General features: G+C 35.5%; 1 protein-coding gene across 2 annotated transcripts; it reads left to right on the top strand.

The window, feature by feature from the left end:
• Positions 1 to 224: 224 nt before the first annotated feature.
• LOC110467070 (coiled-coil domain-containing protein 146-like) lies at positions 225 to 19,332 on the top strand. 2 transcript variants are annotated; one of them, XM_021523965.1, is made up of 21 exons: positions 225 to 359; positions 678 to 711; positions 1,114 to 1,281; positions 7,467 to 7,549; positions 7,936 to 8,145; positions 8,559 to 8,616; positions 8,984 to 9,160; positions 9,504 to 9,577; positions 10,094 to 10,321; positions 11,500 to 11,686; positions 12,087 to 12,182; positions 12,597 to 12,722; positions 13,024 to 13,157; positions 13,476 to 13,640; positions 13,999 to 14,223; positions 15,050 to 15,114; positions 15,473 to 15,636; positions 16,023 to 16,151; positions 16,622 to 16,759; positions 17,322 to 17,570; positions 17,889 to 19,332. In XM_021523965.1, the coding sequence occupies exons 3-21, from the start codon at positions 1,114 to 1,116 to the stop codon at positions 18,090 to 18,092; spliced, it is 2,880 nt and encodes a 959-aa protein (XP_021379640.1). In that variant the 5' UTR covers positions 225 to 359; positions 678 to 711; the 3' UTR covers positions 18,093 to 19,332. The 2 variants fall into 2 exon arrangements, with proteins under 2 accessions (XP_021379640.1, XP_021379639.1); XM_021523964.1 differs by lacking the exon at positions 678 to 711.
• Positions 19,333 to 20,112: the final 780 nt, after the last annotated feature.

The raw sequence follows: 20,112 nt of genomic DNA on the forward strand, positions 1-20,112 counted from the left end.
GCCAAAATCAAAGTTTGTTTGTAACACAGATGATCTTTGGTTGACGGTTGACGTAAACACTATCATTTTTCTCTTTAATAATATAAATAAATGACATTTCTTATCGTTTTAAGCAATATTTCGTTATATTCTTAGCTATAGATGACATTTACTGTCTCTTTATATATTTTGAGTTTACGATAATCATAATCTATATCCGCACATGCGCAACGTCCTTAGAAACAATTGCTATTTATGCCGCCATGATGGTCTTGAATAATTGATGTCAACGATCATCATCAATTTTCACCTGTGCATCTGCACGCAAGAAGGATACTTGAGATCTCACCAGCCTCGCAGTATTAGAAGGACAACACGAAGTACGTTTTCCGCTGCAAAGGAGATGTGTATATGGCTCTATTTGGATTTAATTATTAACTAAACCGTGAAAGTATTTTTCGAAAATCTCATCTCGAGAATAATCTATTTTGTGTTGACATGTGGTTTTTTGATGTGAATGTCGATATTGATCTTAATATAAACATTTTATTATTTTCTATATTTTCTATATAACTGTATAGGTTGATAATCACGAGATATCGTTACCTTCAGTAAGTTGTTCGGTATTTAAAAATGGTTGTAAAGCAGATACTGAGACAGAAAAGTAATTGCTTCCAAATCCTTTTATTTTCTTTTAGTTGTCTGTACAGTACAGTACTCAGTCGATCTACTGTAAGTTTTGAATATTAGAGATTGCAAGTATAATGCAAAATATTCTATAAATATTTAGTTAATATTCTGTAGATATTTAGTTATGCAAGTTGTGACTGCAAAATGAAAAATCAAAATCATAATTTGGTTTTGATTTTCAAGGAAAGTAAAAAAAATGATTTGGTGTAACATTACAGTCGTTTCTGGTTAGGAACCTAAGGTTTTTAAGTACTTTCATAACCAGAAAGTCATTTCTATACATTTAAATGGCAACTTGACTAACATGTCAATCCGACACTTTGTTTGCTTTTTGTGCTCTGTTTGTTGATTCTTCAGTATCTTACATCAATACAAAAAAAAAGTACGAAAACTTCCTGGGTACAGAAATGTTTTGAGTTTTTATAAATGTATTATTTTTGTTAGATGAGTGATCGTGGTAGTGATGAAGAAAGAGATGATGAAAAAGAAGAAGAGGAAAGTACAGGCCAGAAATATGAGACGGTTATCTCTGCTTTGCCTCCAAGGGTTGTTCAGCAGGAGGAAAGTCAGGTGGAGGTATCAGCAAGCCCTGCCTTCCAGTGTCTTGATGAGGTAATTTAAATTTATGGAACAACCATAGTTTACTGGTCCCAAATAAATTTTGGCACCTGGCTTCCTCACTTTAAATGAATATTTTCAACCAGGGTTGCCACCCATGCACTCTTACATCATTGAAGAGATACATCTATAATCAATTTGACCTAAACATTTTCAAAATGCAAGGTACAGCACCAAGTAAAAATGATTGAATGTGACCAGTAAACTCAAACTGAAATGCCAATATCTCATTTACTTTTGTGTGTATTATCCTCTTGTTTAACATCTTACCCCATACAAGGTGCCAGTTCCTTTATTATTACAGGCATAAGTAACAACGGAATTTCTTATCATGATAATTTCATAGTCCAAATTGCAGCATGATCCCGATCAAGGAAGATCACTGGAGAAACTATTTTATTACATACTTACTAATAAATATGGGTTTTTTGTATGCGATACGACACAATTGCTCTAACCCATATCAGCCCTCGCCGTATCACACCCCAAAACCTGTATCAGCCCCCGCCGTATCACACCCCAAAACTTGTATCAGCCTGCAAAACCCATATCACACCCCTTTCGGATTTTTTTTCGTTTTTCAATATTTCAAAAATAAAAATAAATCATAAGATAGTAGTTTTTATTAGTGATTATTACATACTTACTAATAAATACGGGGTTTTTGTATTTGCGATACGACACAATTGCTCTAACCTATATCAGCCCTCGCCGTATCACCCCCCAAAACCCGTATCAGCCCCCGCCGTATCACACCCCAAAACCAGTATCAGCCAGCAAAACCCATATCACACCCCTTTTGGAGAAAAAATTCGTTTTTCAATATTTCAAAAATAAAAATAAATCATAAGATAGTAGTTTTTATTAGTAAGTATATAATAAACAGAATAAAACATGCCTTTCCATATCACACCCAGTATCAACCCTCGACCAATATCAACCCTCGGGCCTTGGGCTGATATTGCAGTCTCGGGTTAATACTGGGTGTGATATGGAAAAAGGCATGTATTATTCTCTCTGTATGTATCAACCTTCGGCCCTTGGGCTGATATTGCAGTCTTGGGTTGATACTGGGTGTGATATGGAAAAAGGCATGTATTATTCTCTATATAACATATGGATTTCCAGTGGCATGTGTTTACTGCTATTATTTTTCATCATGAGAGTAACGATGCAGTAAACATGAGTACCAAGGTTAGATATACATTGGCTCTCTGGATTATCTGGGTAAGGTTTAGTTAAACTGTATTTTGAACATGATGCATGTGCTTGAGTTTAAAATTCTGAACTGAGGGATAGGTCTACCTAATATTATGACAGCTTTCTCAGATTAAATATATATGCCAAAGGATTGCTTACAAAACAAAATGTGCTTTTCAGCTGATTTCTCAAAGTCTTTCTGAGATATTAAATATTTTTTGTATATATATCAGGGAATTATTTCATGTGCGATTTTTCATACAAGTTCATACAGATTATATTATTCAACTGGTTTCCAGACATGTACCTATACATTTCTAAAATAAACCATTCATCATGGTACCTTTCAACCTCATTTGAGTGATATTTGACGTCATGGTAGGAATAAAAAAAAAACCTGCTAGCATATAGGTAAGACCCATCTTAAAATGTTTACAAAATATTTTGTTGATATATCATCTGAATTTCGCTTTGTTCACACTAGTGTTGAAAACATGTTGCAAAGTTTCTGATTTTTAGCAGTGAAACTCAGTCACATTTGTTTCATCTGGCCGAGACAGGTGTGCAGAAATGTTTGTTATTTAGTGTTCATGGAATGTATCAGTTTATGTTAACATTTGAGACCGTTGTTGTCAAAAAATGAATTAAATGGCCTGATATCCAGCTATAAATATTGTTCACTGATGGATGTGGCAGTAGTGTCATAGGTTGTAAGAAATGTCCAACATCCTTTCACCATCAACTTGCCAACTTAACAACCTTTCAAACTGTTATTGATTGGTGTACTGCGTGTTACTTCGTGTTTAACAGACTGGAAACAATGAGAGGCCAATCATGGTTTTATTATCAACCTCGGTTAACTTGAAAATGTTATTGTTATTTGATTGATTCCTTCCTGTACACAATAATAAAACCTTAGTGAATAATTTATCATCTTTAATTTGATGTCTTATTTTTGGAAACTCGTTTTGAATTGGCACAATGTCTACAGTTGTGATTTATTGTATTCCTTGACTGGGACAGTATAGAACTTAGTATGTGACTGGGACAGTATAGAACTTAGAATGTGACTGGGACAGTATAGAACTTGGTATGTGACTGGGACAGTATAGAATTTAGTAGGTGACTGGGACAGTATAGAATTAGTATGTGACTGGGACAGTATAGAACATAGTATGTGACTGGGACAGTATAGAATAAGTATGTGACTGGGACAGTATAGAACTTAGTATGTGATTGGGACAGTATAGAACATAGTATGTGACTGGGACAGTATAGAACTTAGTATGTGACTGGGACAGTATAGAACATAGTATGTGACTGGGACATTATAGAATTTAGTATGTGACTGGGACAATATAGAACATAGTATGTGACTGGGACAGTATAGAACTTAGTATGTGACTGGGACAGTATAGAATTTAGTATGTGACTGGGACAGTATAGAAATTAGTATGTGACTGGGACAGTATAGAACATAGTATGTGACTGGGACAGTATAGAATTTAGTATGTGACTGGGACAGTATAGAAATTAGTATGTGACTGGGACAGTAAAGAACTTAGTATTTGACTGGATCAGTATAGAACTTAGTATGTGACTGCTTCTTAAGAATTGCTATAGTGGTTGACAACACATCTGGTACAAATATTCCTTTTGAGGTCACGCCAAGTGTTTTTTGACTTTTCATACTGATCTGAAAATCTAACTTGGCCAATCTGGGCTATGAATTACTGAGACATCTGACACATCTTAAGATGGTCCTGGTTAAAAATTCTCACTTTTCTTGTTAATGCAAAAATCAAAGCGGATGCTATGGCCTTTAATTGACTGAGATATTTTCTATTTAGACTTTAGCATAAATTAAGGTGTTATCTTCAAACTTGGTACAAGTATTCCAGTAACATTGAAATCCATGAAACTCATGTGAATGCCAAGGTCCATTTTACTTGTTTTGTTTCATTACATGCTACAGTTTGACCTATTGCTGTATATTAGTCTCCTAGTTTAGAGTCTTTTCTTCATTTTAACAGAACAGTGAAGAGACCCAAAAATGTTGTGTTCTAAATTCTGTATGCTTGCTGCTGAAAAAAAGTAAGCTTTTGAATGTGAAGCAATGATCACTAGAATGTGACTGCCATCGACGTAGTTATACTTACCTGTAATGCAAACTTTAAGTATGGCATGCATGCTGCCACCGACGTAGTTATACTTACCTGTAACGCAAACTTTAAGTATGGCGTGGATGCTGCCACAGACGTAGTTATACTTACCTGTAACGCTAACTTTAAGTATGGCGTGGATGCTGCTACCGACGTAGCTATAATTACCTGTAACACAAAGTTTAAGTATGGCGTAGATGCTGCCACTGACGTAGTTATAATTACCTGTAACGCTAACTTTAAGTATGGCGTAGATGCTGTCACAGACGTAGTTATACTTACCTATAACGCTAACTTTAAGTATGGCATGGATGCTGCCACAGACGTAGTTATAATTACCTGTAACGCAAACTTTAAGTATGGCGTGGATGCTGCTACCGACGTAGCTATAATTACCTGTAACACAAAGTTTAAGTATGGTGTGGATGCTGCCACCGACGTAGTTATAATTACCTGTAACGCTAACTTTAAGTATGGCGTAGATGCTGCCACAGACGTAGTTATACTTACCTGTAACGCTAACTTTAAGTATGGCATGGATGCTGCGACAGACGTAGTTATACTTACCTGTAACGCACACTTTAAGTATGGCGTAAGTATGGCGCAGATGCTGCCACAGACGTTGTTATAATTACCTGTAACTATGGCGTGGATGCTGCCACTGACGTAGTTTTAAGTATGGCGTAGATGCTAAGTATGGCGTAGATGCTAAGTATGGCGTAGATGCTAAGTATGGCGTAGATGCTGCCCCAAATGTAGTTATACTTCCCTGTAACGCAAACTTTAAGTATGGCGTGGATGCTGCCACAGACGTAGTTATAATTACCTGTACCGCAAACTTTAAGTATGGCGTAGATGCTGCCACAAATGTAGTTATACTTACCTGTAACGCACACTTTAAGTATGGCGTGGATGCTGCCACAGACGTAGTTATAATTACCTGTAACGCTAACTTTAAGTATGGCGTGGATGCTGCCACAGATGTAGTTATAATTACCTGTAACGCAAACTTTAAGTATGGCGTGGATGCTGCCACAGACGTAGTTATACTTACCTGTAACGCTAACTTTAAGTATGGCGTGGATGCTGCCACAGACGTAGTTATAATTACCTGTAACGCTAACTTTAAGTATGGCGTGGATGCTGCCACAGACGTAGTTATAATTACCTGTAACGCTAACTTTAAGTATGGCGTGGATGCTGCCACAGACGTAGTTATAATTACCTGTAACGCTAACTTTAAGTATGGCGTGGATGCTGCCACAGACGTAGTTATAATTACCTGTAACGCAAACTTTAAGTATGGCGTGGATGCTGCCACAGACGTAGTTATACTTACCTGTAACGCTAACTTTAAGTATGGCGTGGATGCTGCCACAGACGTAGTTATACTTACCTGTAACGCACACTTTAAGTATGGCGTGGATGCTGCCACAGACGTAGTTATACTTACCTGTAACGCACACTTTAAGTATGGCGTGGATGCTGCCACCGACGTAGTTATACTTACCTGTAATGCAAACTTTAAGTATGGCATGGATGCTGCCACCGACGTAGTTATAATTACCTGTAACGCTAACTTTAAGTATGGCGTGGATGCTGCCACAGACGTAGTTATACTTACCTGTAACGCACACTTTAAGTATGGCGTGGATGCTGCCACAGACGTAGTTATACTTACCTGTAACGCACACTTTAAGTATGGCGTGGATGCTGCCACCGACGTAGTTATACTTACCTGTAATGCAAACTTTAAGTATGGCGTGGATGCTGCCACCGACGTAGTTATAATTACCTGTAACGCTAACTTTAAGTATGGCGTGGATGCTGCCACAGACGTAGTTATAATTACCTGTAACGCTCACTTTAAGTATGGCGTGGATGCTGCCACAGACGTAGTTATACTTACCTGTAACGCACACTTTAAGTATGGCGTGGATGCTGCCACCGACGTAGTTATACTTACCTGTAATGCAAACTTTAAGTATGGCATGGATGCTGCCACCGACGTAGTTATAATTACCTGTAACGCTAACTTTAAGAATGGCGTGGATGCTGCCACAGAAGTAGCTATAATTACCTGTAACACAACCTTCAAGTATGGCGGGGATGCTGCCACAGACGTAGCTATAAAGACCGTAACGCTAACTTTAAGTATGGCGTGGATGCTGCCACAGATGTAGCTATAATTACTTGTAACACAACCTTCAAGTATGGCGTGGATGCTGCCACTGACGTAGTTATACTTATCTGTAACGCACACTTTAAGTATGGCGTGGATGCTGCCACAGACGTAGCTATAATTACCTGTAACGCTAACTTTAAGTATGGCGTGGATGCTGCCACAGATGTAGCTATAATTACTTGTAACACAAACTTTAAGTTTGGTGTGGATGCTGCCACAGACGTAGCTATAATGACCTGTAACGCTAACTTTAAGTATGGGGTGGATGCTGCCACAGACGTAGCTATAATGACCTGTAACGCTAACTTTAAGTTTGGTGTGGATGCTGCCACAGACGTAGCTATAATTACCTGTAACGCAAACTTTAAGTATGGCGTGGATGCTGCCACTGATGTAGTTATAATTACCCGTAACGCTAACTTTAAGTATGGCGTGGATGCTGCCACAGACATAGTTATAATTACCTGTAACGCTAACTTTAAGTATGGCATGGATGCTGCCACAGACGTAGTTATAATTACCTGTAACGCAAACTTTAAGTATGGTGTGGATGCCCTGTTGTTAATGGTCCTAATACATGACCTGGTCCTGAAACACGTATACATAATAATCAACCTTTTGTTTCTTTACAGCTGTTTCATGAAGGCAAACTTACAGGAACAAAAGTTGCGCTTTTGAAAGCAAAGTATACTGATCTTCATGAAACTCTTAAAAAGTAAGTAAAGACTCATTATTTGTACATTCTTATGAATGTATGCAGTACCATAACACTATACATGTTTTCGAATGGGAGGCCATTGTATTTACAGTTACAAATTTCTGGAGTCCCTAACAACCTATGGAGCAGTAATTCAAAATGTTCAGTCCAACATACTAGGATTGTGTCCAGACAGAACTAATTTGAAGGAACTAGTGAAAAAGGTCTTCATTGCAAACAGACATTTGATACACTGTACTATATTTCACGTTATTACAAACTATAACCACATGCAATCAAAACTGAAAATATTTTGTGATACAAAATGACTCATTAAAACTTAATGTTTCCGGATACAAACTGACTCCTTTCAAAAGTAATATTGTGAGAATGATGTTTTGAAGGACTCGGGAGAGTGAGGCTTCCCTACTGAATACTGCCAAAGATCACACCGTTGAATTGGAAAGACAGAGGTCTGAACTTGAAAAGGGAGATAACTTTCCGGACAGTTCCAACACAGAGGTCACCAAAATGAGACAGCAGCTAATGAAACACAACAATGAATATGCCCAGATCAAGGAACGAGAATACCAACAGCAGTATGAGCTGGAGACGTAAGTTTAATATGATTCATAGAGAAATAATAGAACCATTTCACTCGTTAACCACCCATCTAGTACACCTTGTGGCATAAAGTCTGTTTAGCTTATGACAACATAATGTGTTTTCTATTTGCATCTTTTAAGGGGGAAAACATTTTTTGTCAACATTTGCATAGGGTACAATCAGGAAAGAACTGAACACTCAAATTAAAGAAAAAGAAGAATGGAAAAAAGGTGGAATTAATCAATTTGAAGAATTTGAATACATGTTGATAATAATGAAGCTATTAGCTTTGTTTAGAGATTTGACTGCCTTACACAGCTTCTGCTGTTTTTGCTGATGCAGTTGTCACCAGTCTGTTTATTGAACAGCTGTTTGGTCCTTTTACTGTTTTACAGGATTTTTTCTTCTTTTTTTTATGCAGGTTGTCAGAAGAGAAGAAAATAATGGAGAGAGAATATTCAAGAATGCCAAAACAAGGGGTTCGTTTTCCTTTCTGATATGGCTGACATGCATGTAGGCGTAGATTTAAACTGATAATGCAAAATCAGTAGATTAAAACTCAGTCAGCTGGTCAGCTTGTAAACATACTTAACACAGAGATTAATGAAAATTCTTCTAAATACAAAAAGCAAATGATTTTATCAAAAATGTATCAGTCAATAATGTCTTATAATTTCTTAAAAGTTACACAAACATTCCACCAAGTTAGTAAAATATTTGGAAAAAATGATGAAACCTCCTTCATTTTCCTATTAAACTGGAGACAAGGGATGTTTCCAAACTATCCATTTTAATACTGCAGTAAAATGTTATAAAACCATTCTAATAAAACTTTTGCCTGTGCAGGAGATTGAAAAGAAACTGAAGGAAATACAGGCTGCTAGCGAGGATATGAAGAAAGAGATTGTGCAACGTCAAATGGAGAATAAGACACTCCGTGAGGACATGGACACGACCCATCGGCAGTGTGTTACTGAACAAAAAGAATACGACCAGCTCAAGTCAGAGATGGAAAATCTCAAGGTATTAACATTAGATCTACAGCAGCTCCACAGAACAGCATTTCAGCAGGTCTTCCAAAAAAACATATGGTCCTAATGATGTAAATTATGAATAAATTAGATAAATGGACATTCATGCAGTCATTAAAATCAAATCTGAAATAGACAGATGTTGTCATTTATGTGTGTTTTTCTGCTGTGGTATTTAACATTAACAGTGGTTTTCATCATTGACATTCCCAATACTAATCTACAATAATTCAGTAAAGCTTGATAACAAACTTTTCAAATAATTACGATTTCTGTATTTTGTATTGTACTCACAAAGCTTGACAGACACATATATATGCATGTGATTATTTCAGGGTGACCTTGTACAAATCAACACACTTCCAAACCAGATAGCCAAAGAGGCTGACAAGTTGCACAGACAAAAGATGTGAGTTATGAATATTTAATTTTCAGAGAAAAATATTATAAATCATCTGTCCTTATAAATAAAATAAAAACAATATTATAACAATTTCATTTCCGTTTAAAGATATATATTATTGGGTTGGTTGTAAACAATTTTGGAAAATATAACTCAGTAGATAGTTACTGGCCTGCCATGGAGATATAGTATTGATAGATGTCTGCCAATCTATTGACATTTCATACATGTTAAAATTCAATAAGTGAAATTCTGAGGGATCGAAATTGTGATCCTAGTCCAGCCAGGTAAAAAAAATGTTTGCAAAAGGGACCAAAACTATTGATGGCAAGCAATCAAATTGTGTCAACTTTTATTTTAAAAAAAAGAACAAAATATATATCAATAGCAAATGAAATTTTTGTGCCTAAAGTCCTTCCTCTTTCTTTGTCTTTTATGCATGTGAGTAAAACAGCATATTTTTTGCAAGAAAATCCCTGTTATTGCTTTTCCCCTATACATTTTGATATGTTTGTGTTGTAGCGAGGTGGAAAAAAAATTAACAAAACTAGATGAGGAATACCAAGAGATTCTTGAAGAATCTAAAGGTATGGAGGCCAAGAAGAATGCATTACAGACAGAAAAGTTTGATACCGAGTCAGAACTTGCTAAAACAAGGGCCATGCTTGACCAAAAAGAGCGAGAATACAACATGCTTATCAAGGATTTTGAGTTTGCCAAGGACAGAGAAGCTGTACTCATGGGAGACAGGTAGGCTTATCAAGGTCAAGGTCTTGAGTTAAAGGTCAAATTAAACAGCATTGCACTTTCAGAGTCATAAATGGTTGACAATAAGATATTGAACATGTTTCAAAGTTTTATTTTTTCCTAGCCATTAAATTCCAGTCGTAGATGTGTTTGTTCTGATACATATACATTTTTGTGTAGGTCAACGCTTGATGTGTTTGTTCCAATACATTTCATTTTTTGTGTAGGTCAACGCTTGATGTGTTTGTTCTGATACATATAATTTTTTGTGTAGGTCAACGCTTGACATGAGTTTGTTCTGATACATATAATTTTTTGTGTAGGTCAACGCTTGACATGAGTTTGTTCTGATACATATCATTTTTCGTGTAGGTCAACGCTTGACATGAATTTGTTCTGATACATATAAATTTTTGTGTAGGTCAACGCTTGACATGAGTTTGTTCTGATACATATCATTTTTCGTGTAAGTCAACGCTTGACATGAATTTGTTCTGATACATATAAATTTTTGTGTAGGTCAACGCTTGACATGAGTTTGGTGTGATACTTTTATGTAGGTCAACGCTTGACATGAGTTTGTTCTAATACATATAATTTTTTGTGTAGGTCAACGCTTGATGTGTTTGTTTCGATACATATCATTTTTTGTGTAGGTCAACGCTTGACATGTGTTTGTTCTGATACATATAATTTTTTGTGTAGGTCAACGCTTGATGTGTTTGTTTCGATACATATCATTTTTTGTGTAGGTCAACGCTTGATGTGTTTGTTCTGATATATATCATTTTTTGTGTAGGTCAACGCTTGACATGAGTTTGTTCCAATACATATAATTTTTTGTGTAGGTCAACGCTTGACATGAGTTTGTTCTGATACATATAATTTTTTGTGTAGGTCAACGCTTGACATGAGTTTGGTGTGATACTTTTATGTAGGTCAACGCTTGACATGAGTTTGTTCTGATACATATAATTTTTTGTGTAGGTCAACGCTTGACATGAGTTTGTTCTGATACATATACTTTTTTGTGTAGGTCAATGCTTGACATGTGTTTGTTCTGATACATATCATTTTTTGTGTAGGTCAACGCTTGATGTGTTTGTTCTGATACATATCATTTTTCGTGTAGGTCAACGCTTGACATGAGTTTGTTCTGATACATATCATTTTTTGTGTAGGTCAACGCTTGACATGAGTTTGAGACACATACACTTGGAAAAGAAAAACACACACGATGTTCATTCAAGAAAGAGTCGAGAAAAGGATAGGGACCTGAGAAATTTAAAGAAGGCTGAACTTCAGTTTAAAGTTGCTGAAGAAAGCCTGGCACACACAAAGTCAGTTAACGAAAAAGTCAAAGGTCAAGTAAGTATCATTTTACACCAATTAATTCATTATTGTGTTTATATAATGGTTACATTAATTTGGTAAGGCTGACAATGGTCTTAAATTATACCTGGGTTAAACAAAGTTATGGAGGACTCTATTTTTTTTTTTAAATATGTTTTTTTCAATTTAATTCATTTTTTCCATGTGTATAGATTATTTCAAGTTGGATAAGAATGATGAAATTTTAAATATACAATTTTTGACAATTTTTATCTGATTACTCTGTATATTAGCTATTAAAGTAGATTATCAGATCACGAACAAGTATAAAGTAGAGACCATATGTTCTTATAGGTACTACATGTTGAAAAGATAACAATTACTGCCCTTTACAAGTGAAATATTTATTCAGAAAATGATATTCGTGTTTAACCAGATTGATTCCCTGCCAAAAGATGATGGTACTCTACAGAAGAAGAGGGAGGAACTAGCTAAGGAAGTAGAACATACAAAACGTTCTCTGGCTCAACAGGTAGGCTTGTCTGCATCCTCAAAGAACAATAGAAATGTTGTATATTATTATTATTATTATTAATATAAAACATACAGAAAATTACTAAAATCTTTGAGATGGGTATTGCAAACTTATATAATACACTGGTAACTGATCTTCTTGAAAACAACAGGTTCCAGTGGGATTTTCAAAGCATGCTAGTTAAGAATGAAACCTTGGTATTTACCAGCTGGGACTTAATTTAAAATGATCACAAGAAGACAAAGTATTTTTCATTTCATTTGATGGTATACTGAGATTATAAAGAAAAGACACAAACGAAAAGTTGTTATTTTTTTTAAAGAAAATATGTAATCTAAAAAGTATTTCAAGTAAATTTCAGTGATTGAATTGATTCCGAGGTATGAGATATTAATGTTTTGGTGTTTGTAGAACAATCTGACAGCAGTGGAACACGTGAAGCTAGAAGCGAGTGCAGCTGAAGAACAGAATCTGTTATATGATCAGAGTGACCTGAGGATAGAGGTGGTCGAACTTACTCGACTCGCCGCCATAAAGGTACGGAGAATAACTAATACTGAATCATCCTCTTCACTTATTTTAATTGCATTTTGTCGCCTTCAATAGAGGATAATTCTGTAAGGAGTTGTTATTATGTAAGGTTCAGTATATATACTATTATTCTGAACTCTATCTAAGATTAAGTATTGTTTTTAGCAACTAAACTCATCTTTCTAGTTTATTTTTCATGGTGATTCAACACCTAAATAATACTTACTATTGAAGGAGTAATGTCTGACTTGTAACAAAAAGTCATTGAAACATTTAAAATAATTTTTATGTATATGTTAATTTTCAGGCTGATGAGAGAGAACAAAAAGCCAGGGACTTTATGAGGGCAGAAATGAGATTCCACAAAGCCATTGAAGACCTGAAAACCAAGGAGCTTCAAATACAGGACCATCACAAAAAACACCAGGAGATGCAAATAAAGTAAGACATTATTTCAGAGGACTGAATCAATAGGAAAGCAAGAGACACTCTATAAAATAAGTACAGGAAAAGTCTGCATTTAACAAGTTTTCAGCGTTTACATAAAATATTTGATTGTTTCTTTTGTGGAGTTTTTGTACATTTTAAATTGTATCGCTGCATAATATGGGGAGTTGACCCATTTGCTTACATAATAATATATCCTGGTAAATTTAAGCTGCATTTTAAATTTCATTGCTGTTTAATAGTGGGAGATGCCGAATTTGCTTACATAGTAAGATATCCTGGTAAATTAAAGTTGCATTTTCAATTTTACAGGTTGAAAGAGTTTGCAAAGTTGTATGAGTTGATTAAGAACGAGAGGAATAAGTGTGTGAATCTGATACAGACGAGTACACAGAAGGCGGCGGAGATGAAGGAGAAGATCAAAATCCTACAGAATGAGATGGAAATTCTACGCACTGCCGTCATGCAAAAAGACAGGTAAAAATAGCTCTATAACACAGATAAATTAGGAGCACATAGTGTTTGACAGGCTTCATTCAGGCCAGGACAATTAACTTGAGGTTCAAATTTGCATTAAAGAAATTACTTTGAGATCAAATTAAAACTTTCATTTGTACTATAGAACCAGGTTTCAATGTAAATAAACCCAAAATATGGTTGAAATTATTATATCTTAATCCAGCTTTGAAATAACACTTTCTGAATTTGTTCTGACAAGAATTATTGACTATATATTCGTGCATTGTGTATAGGATTTTTATTGACTTTATATTCGTGCATTGTGTATAAGATCTTAATACAAAAAATGAATCCAATATTTTATTTTATTTACCAGAGAGTTACAGAAACACAGATTAAAACACATGAACAGTATTGTGATGAGAGACAGCTTGAGAAACGAAGTGGCTAAACAATCTAACATTTACAACGACATGAAAGCTACAGTGGAACAGCAGAAAATGGACTTAAATAAACTGAACAATATGATGAACGCGGGCGAGGAGGAGAGCACGCGACTGAGAAACAGATACTCCAAGGAGGAACAGAAACGAAACGACAGGTATGTCCTGAATATAGACAAGGGAAAAATGCTGCAAGAATTTAGATTGATAAATATAGATGTGAAGTGAATAAAGACAGATGCCGCAAAAGGGTGTTAGATATTGATCAGTGTTTCCATCGTTCATTGTACACATGTATTATGATCAGAATTTGTCAAAGGCAAGCCCTTATATTTCAGCGATCTCATTGATATTAAAAAAGAAATACTGGGGTGAACAATAATATTTCAATACCAATATATAGAATTTTTTCAACATTTTTTTGTGCTAGTTGATTATGACAGAGTAATCTGTAAGTGTGGGATCTTGTATAATTTTGTTGTTGTTACTATTTTTCAATTTTATGGTTTCATAAACAACATAATGTACCAACTGTACAACAAGTGTATATTACATTAATGGCTAAATAACACTTATAATACTCAGTACCCCACCTTGTCGAGACTTTTAGACATACACATAAGAAACACTATACACAAACATTCAAAAGCATGTATTACATGTACTATATTTTATATTACCGCATCACCCTCACTCATTGCCCTCACTCATTGCCCTCACTCATTGCCAAACATGGAATTAAGTAGGCATATAAATGGTCACCGATCTTCAGACCTGTCATCTGGTTGGAGAACTCACAGAACAGTTCTCAGGGCTTTATCCCCTTCCCTTGTTGGTCTGTTAAACACACTCATTTCCAAAAGGTTCCCTTTTCCCCAATCTAATTTGTCCAGATTTCCCCAATCTAATTTGTCCAGATAAATTCCCATATCTGTATTATCAGGTATCAGAGATTAATGTGATGTGTCATGTCTTTCACTTCAGAGGTTTGAAGCTGATAGAAAGAGAAGAAGAAGTGTGCATATTCTACGAAAAAGTGAACATTGAAGGTAAGCTTTCTGTAATCACTAGGGACTGCCATAACCAACACTCTCCTGTATAATGATCTGTAGGTATTGTAAAACAACTTTAGAAATAACATTATTGACAGATATTATTCCTCAGGGATTTTTTTCTGATTATTTAACTCATCTGAAAGAATTTCATTGATGCAGAAGAAATATTATAGTAATGCAATATAATTTGATTTTTCCAAAATTTTCATGAATTTTGAATTAATTAATTTGGGAATGATTATTTTGGATTTTTTTCAATCTGTATATTAGAATGGTTTGAGCCCTCACAGTCAATTTTCTATAATCATGATGGAATATCGGTATCTTAGTTTTTTTTTTTTTCGACTTTTAGAACAAATGATAAGGAATGGTAATGTGGAGCTGCAGGCCAAGGAAGAGGAGATCCGTTTCCTTAAGATGCAGCTGAACGAGGAGAAACGCTCCATAGAACTGTTGAGGAAAAACATGCCACACAAACATGCCCTGGAGCAAGAGCTTGTCACCCTGCAGATACAGGTAGGTCCCGCCTGATTCGCCCCACCCGCCATCCACCCTCCTTGTTCAACTATCGCAATTAACATTACCTGCTTTTAGTCAGGTAAATCTGTTAATGATACAGACACAATTAAACAATAGGAGTTTCTGTGTAACATATTTTTCATGTCTCAAAATAAAGCTTCTTGTGAAGCGCATTTTGCAGGAACAATAATTGTTAGGAAATAACGTATTGTAAAAAAATGTGTAAATTATTCTATTTTCAGTGTACATGTGTTAAAACCGATAGCAAAACTAATATTTCTGGTAAGATTTAACCAATTCTTTCCAATCTAACCCTTGTCCAGACAAACTGGTTATTTTTGGACAATACCCTAAAGGGCAATGTGTTTTCTTTGTGAGTACAGCTACAACAGTGCCAGGACCGCATGCTGGACCTGGAGAAGGAGCTGGAGAACCCGTATGATGAGACACGTGTTCGTTCACTGGAAGGCAAGGACCTGCCACCAGCTGAGTTACAGGACAAGATTGAAAACGTAAATAATTTGAGCATTAGGTTTGAACATTACTTCTTTTGCAAAGCAGAGCTCATTGTACATGAATCGCTAAAAATGTGAATTTGAGCAAAACATAATTTGTCTCTAATTTTAATATGATATCTAGGACACAATATTTGATTTACTCTGTACATGCCATTAGTAATTGCAAGTTGTTATGAATAACAGGAATGTTCATAAATATTCTTATTACAATGAATGTGATCCTGTTATTGGATCTAATTGTTGCACAACTATTTCCTATGTATCACAATGTTAAGTCATTGTAATGAAACATTAGGTAATGTTACTTTATATTCCTTGTGGTCACCTTGATGTTTGACCTGTTTTATCTGTACCTGTGTGTTTAATCTGAGTCCTCTTGATGTTTAATCTGAGTCCTCTTGATGTTTAGTCCTTGTCATCTTGATGTAAATCTGTGTAAACTGATGTTTGGTCTGTGATTTCAGTTGGAAATGAGACTTGCAGAGAAGGAGGAACTTTTGTTGGAGAAGGACCTGATATTTGAGCAGGTACAACGACTTGCAAGTCGAGTCAAGGTGAAGGCCGAGGACGGCAAAGATGATACACTTGGACTTGCCAAAAATGTAGGTTGTGTTTGTTTGCCAGATCTCAATTTTACATAGATTTTCTTACCATGAGCAATGATTCATTTCAATAACAACCTTTAGATGTCAGAGTACGGAATCATAACAGTTGTATATTTGATGAAACACTATCTGTATAGTGGAATAAGGACTCATTGCTAAAATAAGGAACAATTTCCTATCAAGAACCACTAGCAATGCAGTGAACAACTTTTAAATTAATTTTCTAGGACAGGAGTTCCCCAAATTAATTCAACATTTTTGTATGTAAAATTGTTACAAAATTAAGAAGTTTGGAATCTTGTTAAAAAGAAGACACTGTTTTCGTTTTCTTCTTCTGCATGTAATTAGTAATCTAAATAGTTTTGTTTTCATTATTTGGTTTGCATGCTGATCTTTGAGTTCATCATATCCCAGACACTTTTTCTCTATGATTTTAGAGACTTCCATGTTAATAGCGTTCTGAAGAAGGGTATCATGACAAGTTTGATTTCAGCTAAGGTCGTGTTTGATTGGTGTTAATATAGCCACCTCTCATCCTTGTTTAATTTCCTTACTCCAGGTGAATGCATTACAAGCAAAAATCAAGGATGCATACAGGAAGATGAGAGGCCTGGTGGCAGAGCTCTCTATGAACACAGCGACAGCACTTCAGCTGCAACAGGCTCTGAAGGAGAAGGAAGCAGACCTAGAACAGTGCTACATCAGAATGGAGAAGGGTGAGCCGCCATGTGATGAGTATGAACATGATTGGCAGCGCCTCATGTCAATTGAAGACAGAATCCTGAGAGACAGAGAGGAGAATAGATTGGTAAGTGTTGGGCTTGTTCTATATTTGTAATTTACAAATGGATTTGAAGAAAAAAGGTATTTTTGAGAGCAAACTAATTTTGTTTTGTGCTGCTTTGTAGCAAATGATTAACAGTTTGCTCTCTTCAATGAATTATAAAGTGTTGCTCGATTGATGAATTTGTAATTTGCAATGGTTTCTACAAGAATATGTAAATATTTTAAATAAGGTACAGAATCAAAATATGTTTCCTATTGACAAACTTATGAATCCTGTTTCATTGTTTTAGTGTGTTTTTTTAATTATTTTATCCCACTGTTTATCTTTGTCATTCTACAGATTCAGGAGGAGGAAGAGCAGTACAAGATTGCAGGAGGGACAACCACCACGGCCGACCCCCGACCCAACGCCTACATCCCTGATGATGACAGTGAACTTCCCATTCCCAGGCCTTATGGCAGACATGCACCCTTCAAACCCACAGAGGCAGGATCTACAATGCGGCACATTCGTAAACCTGTACCTAAACCTATTGAAATATAGACCCTTCTCCATATGTTTAAGTTATTTCACAGAGGTAGATCACATATACCCCCCCTAAAACACCTGAAAGTATGAATATCAGTAAATTTGAAAGGCTACTGTCTGATTTTTTTATACTGATGCCTTCAGCTTTCAACTCCCACAGAGATTCTCAATAAAGAAAACACATCTAGACCGAAAACTGTAAAAGGTTTTAATCTGATGCTGGGATATAGACCGCTAGGAGGACTGTGTTGGCAACCAGAACTATACTGTGAGGAGGAGATATCACATCAATAAAACGATGGATCTACCCACAGCATTTCATTTCATAAGTGCATTCTAGGACAGGAACTATATAAAAGGAGTGCTATTCTTTGCCAGTGCCTTGATCATGTATCAGCATTGTTTGTGTGTGCCTTGATGATCGGCACATAGAGTTAGCTCACTATGAGGTAGTGCTCTGAGAACTATCTTCACACAATATGTATACCTAATGATTCTCCTTTATTCTTGTTATATGTTGATAATCTAGCATTTCATTTTAAACTGAAAAACAAATTAAAAAGGGTTGTTGACAAGCCTTTGATACCAATTCATTTAAACTTGTTTAGTTTATAATGAAATAATGGTGAAAGCATTGATCTGTGATATATTTAATTAGGCAAGGTTTTTAAAAAGATATTTTAGGACCGTTTCTTCATGTTGTTCAAGAAGATGTTATAACAATTATTTCAGCCTCAGCATTTGTCTAAAAATCATGAAAAGAAGGCTTTTTTTACTATTATGTTTATTTTTTGTTTTTGTTTTGTTTAGTGGTTAGAAAGAAAACCCAATTATATAATAAACCCAAGTATATTTCAATCACATGAACAAACGGTTCCTGTACATTGTGTAATAGGAGGTTACTGATGGGTGAAGCAATGCCGAGGTTTTCTCATCTGTGATGAATATTTGTGATACGTGTGAGAGTAAAAGAGGATGTTTAGCCCTTCACGGACAGACAGTTTATCACACCAATGACTGTTAGAGCAGGCAGGTGTTGCTATATTTTCTGATGTTTACTCTGTAATAAAAACAATGTATACAAGTATTTATGATGTATAAGCTTTAAGGTGTAATTTGTCCTCTTGTTGTGAAGGGCCTTACGAGTGTGGATGTAAATATGTAAATAGTCACATGTATATATGTATAGTATCGGAGGACATACCAGTGTACTACTGTGCATGTCTTTTCAAATGAAATAAAGAAATAAAATTATTTTGTGCTGATTGTTTACTTTTTTCCTATAAAATAGTATTAAAATGCATATGCATTCAGGAATATGCACAAAATACAGACAGGTTCTCATAAAGGAAGGGTGCAAATGGGACTTCAGATGGCTATCACCGACAAGCTTTATGTTTTGCATATATATACTTTGGGTACCTGTATACGATAAAATTAGCCAAAAACAACGATCGCATTTAGTTGTTAAGTAGGTCACGGTGACTTTATTTTATATTGGCTTAATAATTTAAAACATGATAGACTTTTTTATTGTGCCCTACACGTCCATAACAGTTTTTTTCTTCAGCCATAATGTCTTCGACATGAAATTCTGCAGTTGCCATAGTAGATGGCATCTTTATAATATTATATGTAATAACAGAAACGATCCGACACAATGAATAAAAAACCAAGAAAATGTTATCACGAGGGGAACTTTCTGTATCAATTTAGATTATGGTAATATACTTGCGACAATTGATTGTATAGCAGGGTGGAATTTTTTGCGTTTTTTTACCCGATATGTCACGTGTTAGTTTTTGCCAAATCATTTTTCTCAGGTTCTCCTAGAAATTTCATCTTAAAGGGTCTTTGAAAAAAAAAGACCAGCTTGTGATCCAGAGCATGGCCTTGGTAATAAAAGATATTTCCTTAGATTCCTGTCGCTCGTATCTCAATGTATCCCATCCAAGTAGTTCCTGGAACAGGAATTGAATATCTTATCGTGCATCATAACATTGCCTAAGTATTTTAAACTGTTCATGGCCATATT

The sequence above is a fragment of the Mizuhopecten yessoensis genome, unplaced genomic scaffold (assembly GCF_002113885.1).
Source record: "Mizuhopecten yessoensis strain PY_sf001 unplaced genomic scaffold, ASM211388v2 scaffold11157, whole genome shotgun sequence".
NCBI lineage: Eukaryota > Metazoa > Mollusca > Bivalvia > Pectinida > Pectinidae > Mizuhopecten > Mizuhopecten yessoensis.

What these genes read in the sequence shown, in the direction of transcription:
- LOC110467070 (XM_021523965.1), top strand. Translation starts at nt 1,114, where the DNA reads ATGAGTGATCGTGGTAGTGATGAAGAAAGAGATGATGAAAAAGAAGAA. An exon ending in GCTGTACTCATGGGAGACAG is followed by an intron (nt 10,322 to 11,499) that starts GTAGGCTTATCA and finishes TTTTTTGTGTAG; the next exon opens with GTCAACGCTTGACATGAGTT. An exon ending in CGAAAAAGTGAACATTGAAG is followed by an intron (nt 15,115 to 15,472) that starts GTAAGCTTTCTG and finishes TTCGACTTTTAG; the next exon opens with AACAAATGATAAGGAATGGT.